Source organism: Chiloscyllium punctatum, chromosome 39, assembly GCF_047496795.1.
Source record: "Chiloscyllium punctatum isolate Juve2018m chromosome 39, sChiPun1.3, whole genome shotgun sequence".
Taxonomy (NCBI): Eukaryota; Metazoa; Chordata; class Chondrichthyes; order Orectolobiformes; family Hemiscylliidae; genus Chiloscyllium; species Chiloscyllium punctatum.
Genome location: NC_092777.1, coordinates 11,327,275 through 11,341,259, shown reverse-complemented (window position 1 = coordinate 11,341,259; position 13,985 = coordinate 11,327,275). Strand labels below are relative to the sequence as shown.

At 56.2% G+C, this 13,985-nt stretch overlaps 1 protein-coding gene across 2 annotated transcripts in view; it reads right to left on the bottom strand.

Moving 5' to 3' along the window:
- Positions 1-208: 208 nt before the first annotated feature.
- The window catches only part of fads6 (fatty acid desaturase 6), a 166,884-nt gene continuing 153,107 nt past the window's right edge, over positions 209-13,985 (bottom strand). For both annotated transcript variants that reach the window (XM_072559064.1, XM_072559063.1), the window contains exon 6: positions 209-513. In XM_072559064.1, the coding sequence (XP_072415165.1) occupies positions 364-513 (150 nt within the window). In that variant the 3' untranslated portion in view covers positions 209-363. The remainder of the gene's footprint in view (positions 514-13,985) is intronic.

Here is a 13,985-nt window from a genome sequence, read left to right as displayed (position 1 = left end):
AGTGCAGCCCTCCCTCAGTACTGACCCTCTGACAGTGCAGCACTGCCTCAACACTGACCCTCTGACAGTGCGGCACCCCCTTACTATTTCCTTGGAGGATCCAAGATGTGGAGGGGGATTTAACCCATTTCCTTCTGACTCTGATGTGGGTGTGTTCGCCACGCGCAGTCCCTTACAACCCTTTCCCAATTAACCAGTTTGATAACTCTTCATTAAAATGTTTTGTAATTCCCAATGAATGATTTTGTAAATGCCACATTGTCCACGCTGTCGCTCCCATGAACGGATTCGGTGAACGTCAGTGTTGTTGTGGTGATCAGCTGGTTGAGGAACATTGACGGGAGTGGACCCAGTGAAGGTGTCTCACTGAATGCCAACTAACTCAGTCAGAGAGGGCGCATCAACCATCAGCTGCTGGTACTTGTCAATGAACAGGCGAAGGCGGGACAGGTAGCTCTCCTCATTGTACGGGAGGTTGTGTTGCTTCAAGTAGTTTGATACAATCGCCTTCACCTGTAAGTGAGAACAGGACAGTCGTCACCCGATCACACCCACACACTAACGCCCGATCACACTCACACACTTACACCTGATCACACTCACACATTAACACCCCCGATCACACTCACACACTAACCCCCCCTGATCACACTCACACACTAACACTCCCGATCACACTCACACACTTACACCTGTTCACACTCACACAATAAAACCCCCGATCACACTCACACACTAACCCCCCCTGATCACACTCACACACTAACACTCCCAATCACACTCACACACTTACACCTGATCACACTCACACACTAACACCCCCGATCACACTCACACACTAACCCCCCCTGATCACACTCACACACTAACACTCCCGATCACACTCACACACTTACACCTGATCACACTCACACAATAAAACCCCCGATCACACTCACACACTGACACCCGATCACACTCACACAATAACACCCCCGATCACACTCACACACTTACACCCGATCACACTCACATACTAACCCCCCCAATCACACTCACACACTAACACCCGATCACACTCACACACTAACCTCCCCAATCACACTCACACACTAACACCCGATCACACTCACACACTAACCCCCGATCGCACTCACACACTAACACCCGAACACACTCACACACTAACACTCGATCACACTCACACACTAACACGCCAGATCACACTCACACACTAACACCCCGATCACACCCACACACTAACACCCGATCACACTCACACACTAACACCCCCGATCACACACACACTAACCCCCAATCACACTCACACACTCGCCCCCTCGATCACACTCACACACTAACACCCGATCACACTGACACACTAACCCCCGATCACACTCACACACTAACACCCGACTACACTCACACACACACTAACACGCCCGATCACACACACACACTAACCCCCAATCACACTCACACACTCGCCCCCTCGATCACACTCACACACTAACACCCCCGATCACACTCACACACTAACACGCCCGATCACACTCACACACTAACACCCCGATTACACTCACACACTAACACCCCGATCACACCCACACACTAACACCCGATCACACTCACACACTAACACCCTCGATCACACTCACACACTAACACCCGATCACACTTACACACTAAACCCCGATCACACTCACACACTAACACCCGACTACACTCACACACACACTAACACGCCCGATCACACTCACACACTAACACCCCGATCACACTCACACACTAACACCCGATCACGCTCACACACTAACACCCCCGATCACACACACACACACTAACCCCCAATCACACTCACACACTAGCCCCCTCGATCACACTCACACACTAACAGCCGATAACACTGACACACTAACCCCCGATCACACTCGCACACTAACACCCCTGATCACACTCACACACTAACACCCGACTACACTCACACACTAACCCCCCAATCACACTCACACACTAACACCCCCGATCACACTCACACACTAACACCCGACCACACTCACACATCAACACCCCTGATCACACTCACACACTAACACACCCGATCGCACTCACACACTAACACCCGATCACACTCACGCACTCACACCCCCAATCACACACACACACTAACTCCCGATCACACTCACACACTAACCCCCCGATCACACTCACACACTAACCCCCGATCACACTCACACACTAACACCCCCGATCACACTCACACACTAACACCCGACTACACTCACACACTAACATCCCCGATCACACTCACACACTAACACCCAAACACACTCACACACTAACCCCCCAATCACACACACACACTAACACCCCCGATCACACTCATACACTAACACCCGACCACACTCACACATCAACACCCCTGATCACACTCACACACTAACACACCCGATCACACTCACACACTAACCCCCAATCACACTCAGACACTAACCCCCGATCACACTCACACACTAACACCCGATCACACTCACGCACTCACACCCCCAATCACACTCACACACTAACTCCCGATCACACTCACACACTAACACCCCCGGTCACACTCACACACTAACCCCCCGATCACACTCACACACTAACACCGCCGATCACACTGACACACTAACCCCCGATCACACTCACACACTAACACCCCCGATCACACTCACACACTAACACCCGACTACACTCACACACTAACCCCCCAATCACACTCACACACTAACACCCCCGATCACACTCACACACTAACACCCGACCACACTCACACATCAACACCCCTGATCACACTCACACACTAACACACCCGATCACACTCACACACTAACCCCCAATCACACTCAAACACTAACCCCCGATCACACTCACACACTAACACCCGATCACACTCATGCACTCAGACCCCCAATCACACTCACACACTAACTCCCGATCACACTCACACACTAACACCCCCGGTCACACTCACACACTAACACCCCCGATCACACTCACACACTAACACCCGACCACACTCACACATCAACACCCCTGATCACACTCACACACTAACACACCCGATCACACTCACACACTAACCCCCAATCACACTCAAACACTAACCCCCGATCACACTCACACACTAACACCCGATCACACTCATGCACTCAGACCCCCAATCACACTCACACACTAACTCCCGATCACACTCACACACTAACAGCCGATCACACTCACACGCTAACCCCAAATCACACTCACACACGAACACTCCGATCATACTCACACACTAACCCCGATCACACTAACACACTAACCCCCCTGATCACACTCTCACACTAACACCCGATCACACTCACACACTAACCCCACCCGATCACACTCACACACTAACACCCCCGATCACACTCACACACTAACCCCCGATCACACTCACACACTAACATCCCCGATCACACTCACACACTAACACATCCGGGCACACACACACACTTACACCCCCAATCATACTCACACACTAACACCCGACCACACTCACACACTAACCACCCCAATCACACTCACACACTAACACCCCTGATCACACTCACACACTAACATCCCCGATCACATTCACACACTAACACATCCGGGCACACACACACACTAACACCCCTGATCACGCTCACACACTAACCACCCCATTCACATTCACACACTAACCCCTCTGATCACACTCACACAATAACACCCCCGATCACACTCACACACTAATACCCGATCACACTCACACACTAACACCCGATTACACTCACACACTAACCCCATCTGATCACAGTCACACACTAACCCCCAATCACACTCACACACTAACACCCGACTACACTCACACACTAACCACCCCAATCACACTCACACACTAACACCCCTGATCACACTCACACACTAACCCCTCTGATCACACTCACACAATAACACCCCTGATCACACTCACACACTAACCCCTCTGATCACACTCACACACTAACCCCCGATCACACTCACACACTAACACCCCCGATCACACTCACACACTAACACCCGACTACACTCACACAGTAACCCCCCAATCACACTCACACACTAACACCCCCGATCACACTCACACATGAACACCCCGATCATACTCGCACACTAACACACCCTGATCACACTCACACACTAACACCCGATCACACTCACACACTAACCTCCGATCACACTCACACACTAACACCCGATCACACTCACACACTAACCCCCGATCACACTCACACACGAACACCCGATCACACTCACACACTAACCCCCCGATCACACTCACACACTAACACCCAACTACACTCACACACTAACACCCCCAATCATACTCACACACTAACACCCGACCACACTCAGACACTAACCACCCCAATCACACTCACACACTAACACCCCTGATCACACTCACACACTAACACATCTGGGCACTCACACACACTAACCCCCCGATCACACTCACACACTAACACCCCTGATCACGCTCACACACTAACCCCCCAATCACACTCACACACTAACCCCTCTGATCACACTCACACAATAACACCCCCGATCACACTCACACATTAACACCCGATCACACTCACACACTAACACCCCCGATCACACTCACACACTAACCCCACCCGATCACACTCACACACTAACACATCCGGTCACACTCACACACTAACACCCGATCACACTCACACACTAACACCCGATTACACTCACACACTAACCCCACCCGATCACACACACACTAACGCTCCCGATCACACTCACACACTAACACACCCTGAGCACACACACACTAACCCCCGATCACACTCACACACTAACCCCGATCACACTCACACACTAACACCCGATCACACCCACACACTAACCCCCGATCACACTCACACACTAACACCCGATCACACTCACACACTAACCCCACCCGATCACACTCACACACTAACCCCCGATCACACTCACACACTAACACATCCAGTCACACTCACACACTAACCCCTCTGATCACACTCACACACTAACACCCCTGATCACACTCACACACTAACTCCTCTGATCACACTCACACACTAACACCCGATCACACTCACACACTAACACCCGATTACACTCACACACTAACCCCACCCGATCACACACACACTAACGCCCCCGATCACACTCACACACTAACACCCCCTGAGCACATTCACACACTAAGCCCCCAATCACACTCACACACTAACACCTCCGATCACACTCACACACTAACCCCCGATCACACTCACACACTAACCCCCGATCACACTCACACACTAACACCCCCGATCACACCCACACACTAATCCCCGGTCACACTCACACACTAACACCCGATCACACTCACACACTAACACCCCCGATCACACTCACACACTAACACTCCCGATCACACCCACACACTAACCCCCGATCACACTCACACACTAACACCCGATCACACTCACACACTAACACCCCCGATCACACTCACACACTAACCCCCGATCACACTCACACGCTAACACCCCCGATCACACTCACACACTAACACCCCCGATCACACTCACACACTAACCCCCGATCACACTCACACACTAACACCCCCTGAGCACACTCACACATGAAGCCCCCAATCATACTCACACACTAACACCTCCGATCACACTCACACACTAACCCCCGATCACACCCATACACTAATCCCCGGTCACACTCACACACTAACACCCGATCACACTCACACACTAACACCCCCGATCACACTCACACACTAACACTCCCGATCACACCCACACACTAACCCCCGATCACACTCACACACTAACACCCGATCACACTCACACACTAACCCCCCGATCACACTCACACACTAACACCCCCGATCACACCCACACACTAATTCCCGGTCACACTCACACACTAACACCCGATCACACTCACACACTAACACCCCCGATCACACTCACACACTAACACCCCCGATCACACCCACACACTAATTCCCGGTCACACTCACACACTAACACCCGATCACACCCACACACTAACCCCCGATCACACTCACACACTAACACCCGATCACACTCACACACTAACACCCCCTGAGCACATTCACACACTAAGCCCCCAATCACACTCACACACTAACACCCCCGATCACACTCACACACTAATCCCCGGTCACACTCACACACTAACACCCGATCACACTCACACACTAACACCCCCGATCACACTCACACACTAACACACCCGATCACACCCACACACTAACCCCCGATCACACTCACACACTAACACCCGATCACACTCACACACTAACACCCCCGATCACACTCACACACTAACCCCCGATCACACTCACACGCTAACACCCCCGATCACACTCACACACTAACACCCCCGATCACACTCACACACTAACCCCCGATCACACTCACACACTAACACCCCCTGAGCACACTCACACACTAAGCCCCCAATCATACTCACACACTAACACCTCCGATCACACTCACACACTAACCCCCGATCACACCCACACACTAATCCCCGGTCACACTCACACACTAACACCCGATCACACTCACACACTAACACCCCCGATCACACTCACACACTAACACTCCCGATCACACCCACACACTAACCCCCGATCACACTCACACACTAACACCCGATCACACTCACACACTAACCCCGATCACACTCACACACTAACCCCCCGATCACACTCACACACTAACACCCGATCACACTCACACACTAACACCCCCGATCACACTCACACACTAACACCCCCGATCACACCCACACACTAATTCCCGGTCACACTCACACACTAACACCCGATCACACTCACACACTAACACCCGATCACACTCACACACTAATTCCCGGTCACACTCACACACTAACACCCGATCACACCCACACACTAACCCCCGATCACACTCACACACTAACACCCGATCACACTCACACACTAACACCCCCTGAGCACATTCACACACTAAGCCCCCAATCACACTCACACACTAACACCCCCGATCACACTCACACACTAACCCCCGATCACACTCACACACTAACACCCGATCACACTCACACACTAACACCCCCTGAGCACATTCACACACTAAGCCCCCAATCACACTCACACACTAACACCCCCGATCACACTCACACACTAACCCCCGATCACACTCACGCCGGTCTCTTCTCATGACTCCCCCCCCCGTCTCTCTCTTTCTCTTGCTCGCTGTCTCCCCCATCGCTCTCTCTCTCCCTGTCTCCCCCCGATCTCTCTCTCTCCCTGACTCCTCCATCTCTCTCTCTCTCTCTCTCTCTCTCCCTGTCTCCCCCCGATCTGTCTCCTCCGACTCCCCTCTTCTCCCTCTCTCCCTGACTCCCCCCGTCTCTCTCTCTCTCTTCCTCTCCCTGACTCCCCCGTCTCTCTCTCTCTCTCCCTGATTCCCCTCATCTCTCTCTCTCTCTCCCTGTCTCTCCCTGATCTCTCTCTCTCTCCCTGACTCCCCTGACCTCTCTCTCCCCCGACTCCCCCAATCTCTCTCTCCCCCTGACTCCCCCAATCACCCTCTCCCCGACTCCCCCCGTCCCTCTCTCCCCCTGACTCCCCCCGATCTCTCTCTCTCCCTGAATCCCCTGTCCCTCTCTCCCCCGACTCCCCCAATCTCTCTCTCCCCCTGACTCCCCCAATCACCCTCTCCCCGACTCCCCCCGTCCCTCTCTCCCCCTGACTCCCCCCGATCTCTCTCTCTCCCTGAATCCCCCGTCCCTCTCTTCCCCGACTCCCCCCGATCTCTCTCTCCCCTGACTCCCCCAATCTCCCTCTCCCCTGACTCCCCCGATCTCCCTCTCTCCCTGACTCTCCCCGTACCCCTCTCCCCGACTCCCACCGATCTCTCTCACCCCTGACTTCCCCCGATCTCACTATCCCCCTGACTCCCCCCGTCCATCTCTCCCCCTGACTCCCCCGATCTCTCTCTTCCCGACTCCCCACAATCTCTCTATCCCCCTGACTCCCCCATCCCTCTCTCCCCCTGACTCCCCCATCCCTCTCTCCCCCTGACTCCCCCCTGTCCATCTCTCCCCCTGACTCCCCTCTGATCTCTCTCTCTCTCTCCCCCTGACTCACCCTGATCTCTCTCTCCCCCTGACTCCCCCCGGCGCTCTCTCCCCCTCACTCCCCCGATCTCTCTCGCCCCCGATTCCCCCTGTCCCTCTCTCCCCCTGACTCCCCTCCGATCTCTCTCTCTCTCTCCCCCTGACTCACCCTGATCTCTCTCTCCCCCTGACTCCCCCCGTCGCTCTCTCCCCCTCACTCCCCCGATCTCTCTCGCCCCCGATTCCCCCTGTCCCTCTCTCCCCCTGACTCCCCCCGATCTCTCTCTCCTCAACTCCCCCCGTTCCTCTCTCCCTGACTCCCCCGTCCCTCTCTCCACAACTCCCCCCGATCTCTCTCTCCCCGGACTCCCCCTGATCTCGCTCTCCCCCTGACTCCCCCCGATTGCCCTCTCCCCTGACTCCCTCTCGATCTCTCTCTCCCCCTGACTCCCAACGTCCCTCTCTCTCCCTGACTCCCCCGATCTCACTCTGCCCCTGACTCCCTCAATCTCCCTCTCCCCCGACTCCCCTTGATTTCTCTCTCCCCCTGACTCCCCCCGATCTCTCTCTCTCCCTGACTCCGCTGTCTCTCTCTCTCCGTCTCCCCATGATCTCTCTCTCCCTGACTGCCCCTATCTCTCTCTCTCTCCATCTCCCCCGATCTCTTTCTCCCTGTCTCACCGCGTCTCTCTCTCTCCCTGACTCCCCTAATCTCTCTCTCTCTCCCTGTCTCCCCCCACAGTCTCTCTCTCCCTGACTCCCTCCCGTCTCTGTCTCTCCCTAACTCCCCCTGTCTCTCTCTCTTTCCGTCTCACCCCGTCTTTCTCTCTCTCTCTCTGTCTCCCCCGATCTCTTTCTCTCCCTGACTCCCCCGTCTCTCTCACTCTCTCCCTGTCTCCCCCCGACCTCTCTCTCTCCCTGACTCCCCCTGTCTCTCTCTCTCTCTCTCCCCATCTCCCCCGATCTCCCTCTCTCCCTGTCTCACCACCATGTCTCTCTCTCTCTCTCACTCTCTCTCTCTCTCCCTGTCTGCCCCGATCTCTCTCTCTCTCTCCCTGACTCCCCCGTCTATCCCTTTCTCTCCCTGACTCCGCCCGTATCTCTCACTCTCTACCTATCTCCCCTGATCTCTCTCTCCCTGTCTCCCTCCGATCTCTCTCTCTCCCTGACTCCCCCCATCTTCTCTCTCCTGCTGTCTCCCCCGTCTCTCTTTCTCTCTCCCTGACTCCCCCTGTCTCTCTCTTTCTCTCTCCCTGACTCCCCCTGTCTCTCTCTTTCTCTCTCCCCCGACTCCCCCGTCCCTCACTCCCCCTGACTCTCTCCAATCTCTCTCTCCCCCTGACTCCCCACTGTCCCTCTCTCCCCCTGACTCCCTTTAATCTCTCTCTACCTGTCTCACCCCATCTCCCCTTGTCTCTCTCTCTCTCCCTGTCTCACCCCATCTCTCTCACTCTCTCCCTGTCTCCCCCGATCTCTCTCTCCCTGTCTCCCTCCGATCTCTCTCTCTCTCCCTCACTCCCCCCATCTCTCCCTCTCTCTCCCGCTGTCTCCCCGTCTCTCTCTCTCCCCCTGTATCCCCCGATCTCTTTCTCTCCCTGACTCCCCCTGTCTCTCTCACTCTCTCCCTGTCTCCCCCAATCTCTTTATCTCCCTGACTCCCCCTGTCTCTCTCTCTCTCTCCCTGTCTCCCCCCGACCTCTCTCTCTCCCTGTCTCACCCCATCTCTCTCACTCTCTCCCTGTCTCCCCCGATCTCTCTCTCCCTGACTCCCCCTGTCTCTCTCTCTCTCTCTCTCCCCATCTCCCCCGATCTCCCTCTCTCCCTGTCTCACCACCACGTCTCTCTCTCTCTCTCTCTCTCTCTCTCCCTGTCTGCCCCGATCTCTCTCTCTCTCTCTCCCTGACTCCCCCGTCTATCCCTTTCTCTCCCTGTCTCCCCCGTCTATCCCTTTCTCTCCCTGACTCCGCCCGTATCTCTCACTCTCTCCCTGTCTCCCCTGATCTCTCTCTCCCTGTCTCCCTCCGATCTCTCTCTCCCTGACTCCCCCCATCTTCTCTCTCCCGCTGTCTCCCCGTCTCTCTCTTTCTCTCTCCCTGACTCCCCCTGTCTCTCTCTTTCTCTCTCCCTGACTCCCCCCATCTCTCTCCCCCGACTCCCCCCGTCCCTCTCTCCCCCTGACTCTCTCCAATCTCTCTCTCCCCCTGACTCCCCACTGTCCCTCTCTCCCCCGACTCCCTTTAATCTCTCTCTACCCTGACTCCCCTTGATCTCTCTCTCACCCTGACTCCCCCCCGTCTCTCTCTCTCTCTCTCCCTGTCTCCCCCGATCTCTTTCTCTCCCTGACTCCCCCTGTATCTCTCACTCTCTCCCTGTCTCCCCCGATCTCTTTCTCTCCCTGACTCCCCCGGTCTCTCTCTCTCTCTCTCCCTCTCTCCCCCCGACCTCTCTCTCTCCCTGACTCCCTCCCGTCTCTCCCTCTCTCTCTGTCTCCCCCGATCTCTCTCTCTCCCTGACTCCCCCTGTCTCTCTCTCTCTCCCTCTCTCCCCCGACCTCTCTCTCTCCCTGACTCCCCTTGTCTCTCTCTCTCTCCGTCTCCCCACGATCTCTCTCTCTCCCTGACTCCCCTGTCTCTCTCTCTTTCTCCCCATCTCCCCGATCTCTCTCTCTCTCCCTGTCTCACCACGTCTCCCTTGCTCTCTCGCTCTCTCTCTCTCTCTCTCCCTGTCTCCACTAATCTCTCTCTCTCTCTTCCTGTCTCCCTCCCCGGCCTCTCTCTCTCCCTGACTCCCCACTCTCTCTCTCTCTCCCTGTCTCCCCCCGATCTCTTTCTCTCCCTGACTCCCCCTGTCCCTGTCTCTGTCTCTCCCTGACTCCCCCGATCTCTCACTCTGTCTCCCCCCGACCTCTCTCTCTCCCTGACTCCCCCCGTCTCTCTCTCTCCGTCTCCCCACGATCTCTCTCTCCCTGACTCCCCCTGTCTCTCCCTCTCTCCATCTCCCCCGATTTCTCTCTCTCCGTGTCTCACCCCGTCTCTCTCTCTCTCTCTCTCTCTCTCTCTCTCTCTGTCTCTCCCGGACTCCCCCAATCTCTCTCTCTTTCTTCCTTTCTCCCCCTGCCCTCTCTCTCTCCTGGACTCCCCCCATCTCTCTCTCTCTCCGTCTCCCCCTGATCTCTCTCTCCCCCTGACTCCTCCGTCCCTCTCTCCCCCTGACTCCCCCGATCTCTCTCTCCCCCCGACTCCCCCCGATCTCTCTCTCTCCCCGACTCCCCCCAATCTCTCTCTCCCTGACTCACCCCGATCTCTCTCTCTCTCTCCGTCTCCCCCTGATCTCTCTCTCCCCCTGACTCCTCCGTCTCTCTCTCTCCCGACTCCCCCTGATCTCTCTCTCCCCGACTCCCCCGATCTCTCTCTCCCCCGACTCCCCCCATCCCTCTCTCCCCTGACTCCCCCTGTCTCTCTCTCTCTCTCTCCCCATCTCCCCCGATCTCTCTCTCTCCCTGTCTCACCACGTCTCTCACTCTCTCTCTCTCCCTGTCTCCCCCGATCTCTTTCTCTCTCTCTTCCTGTCTCCCTCCCCGGCCTCTCTCTCTCCCTGACTCCCCCCGTCTCTCTCACTCTCTCCCTGTCTCCCCGGATCTCTCTCTCTCCCTGATTCCCCCCTGTCTCTCTCTCTCTCTCTTCGTCTCCCCACGATCTCTCTCTCTCCCTGACTCCCCCTGTCTCACTCCCTCTCCATCTCCCCCGATCTCTCTCTCTCCCTGTCTCACCCCGTCTCTCTCTCTCTCTCTCCCTCCCAGACTCCCCCAACCTCCCTCTTTCTCTTCCTGTCTCCCCACACCCTCTCACTCCCTCTCTCCCCCCGTTTCTCTCTCTCTGTCTTCCCCGATCTCTCTTTCTCCCTGTTTCCCCTCCGATCTCACTCTCCCCCTGACTCCCACCGTCCCTCTCTCTCCCCCTGACACCCCACGATCTCTCTCTCCCCGGAATTCCCCTGAACTCTCTCTCCCCTTGACTCCCCCAATCTCTCTCCCCCGACTTCCCCCAATCTCCCTCTCCCCCTGACACTCCCCGATCTCTCTCTCCCCCTGACTCCTCCGATCTCCCTTTCCCCCGACTCCCTCCAATCTCTCTCTCCCTGACTCACCCCGATCTCTCACTCTCCCGACTCCCCCGGATCTCTCTCTCCCCGACTCCCCCGATCTCTCTCTCCCCCGACTCCCCCATCCCTCTCTCCCCTGACTCCCCCTGTCTCTCTCTCTCTCTCCCTGTCTCCCCCGATCTCTCTCTCTCCCTGAATCCCCCTGTCTCTCTCTCTCTCCCTCTCTCCCCCCGACCTCTCTCTCTCCCTGACTCCCCTCGTCTCTCTCTCTCTCTCCGTCTCCCCACGATCTCTCTCTCTCCCTGTCTCACCACGTCTCCCTCGCTCTCTCTCTCTCTCTCTCTCCCTGTCTCCACTGATCTCTCTCTCTCTCTTCCTGTCTCCCTCCCCGGCCTCTCTCTCTCCCTGACTCCCCACTCTCTCTCTCTCTCTCCCTGTCTCCCCCCGATCTCTTTCTCTCCGTCTCCCCACGATCTCTCTCTCTCCCTGTCTCACCTCATCTCTCTCTCTCTCTCTCTCTCTCTCTCTCTGTCTCTCCCGGACTCCCCCAATCTCTCTCTCTTTCTTCCTTTCTCCCCCTGCCCTCTCTCTTCCTGTCTCCCCCCCGTCTCTCTCTCTCTCCGTCTCCCCCTGATCTCTCTCTCTCCTGGACTCCCCTCGTCTCTCTCTCTCTCCGTCTCCCCCGATCTCTCTCTCTCCCTGTCTCACCCCGTCTCTCTCTCTCTCTCTCTCTGTCTCTCCCGGACTCCCCCAATCTCTCTCTCTTTCTTCCTTTCTCCCCTACCCTCTCTCTCTCCTGGACTCCCCCCGTCTCTCTCTCTCTCCGTCTCCCCCTGATCTCTCTCTCCCCCTGACTCCTCCGTCCCTCTCTCCCCCTGACTCCCCCCGATCTCGCTCTCCCCCGACTCCCACCGTCCCTCTCTCTCCCTGATTCCCCCTGAACTCTCTCTCCCCTTGACTCCCCCGATCTCTCTCTCCCCCGACTCCCCCGATCTCCCTTTCCCCCGACTCCCTCCAATCTCTCTCTCCCTGACTCACCCCGATCTCTCTCTCTCCCGACTCCCCCGATCTCTCTCTCCCCCGACTCCCCCTGATCTCTCACTCTCCCTGACTCCCCCTGTCTCTCTCTCCCCATCTCCCCCGATTTCTCTCTCTCCCTGTCTCACCACGTCTCTCTCTCTCTCTCTCCCTGTCTCCCCCGATCTCTTTCTCTCTCTCTTCCTGTCTCCCTCCCCGGCCTCTCTCTCTCCCTGACTCCCCCCGTCTCTCTCACTCTCTCCCTGTCTCCCCGGATCTCTCTCTCTCCCTGACTCCCCCCCCGTCTCTCTCTCTCTTTTTCTCTCCGTCTCCCCACGATCTCTCTCTCTCCCTGATTCCCCCTGTCTCTCTCCCTCTCCATCTCCCCCGATCTCTCTCTCTCCCTGTCTCACCCTGTCTCTCTCTCTCTCTCTCTCTCCCAGACTCCCCCAATCTCCCTCTTTCTCTTCCTGTCTCCCCACACCCTCTCACTCCCTGTCTACCCTGTTTCTCTCTCTCTGTCTTCCCCGATCTCTCTTTCTCCCTGTTTCCCCTCCGATCTCGCTCTCCCCCTGACTCCCACCGTCCCTCTCTCTCCCTGACACCCCCTGATCTCTCTCTCCCCCTGACACCCCGCGATCTCTCTCTCCCCGGAATCCCCCTGAACTCTCTCTCCCCTTGACTCCCCCAATCTCTCTCCCCCG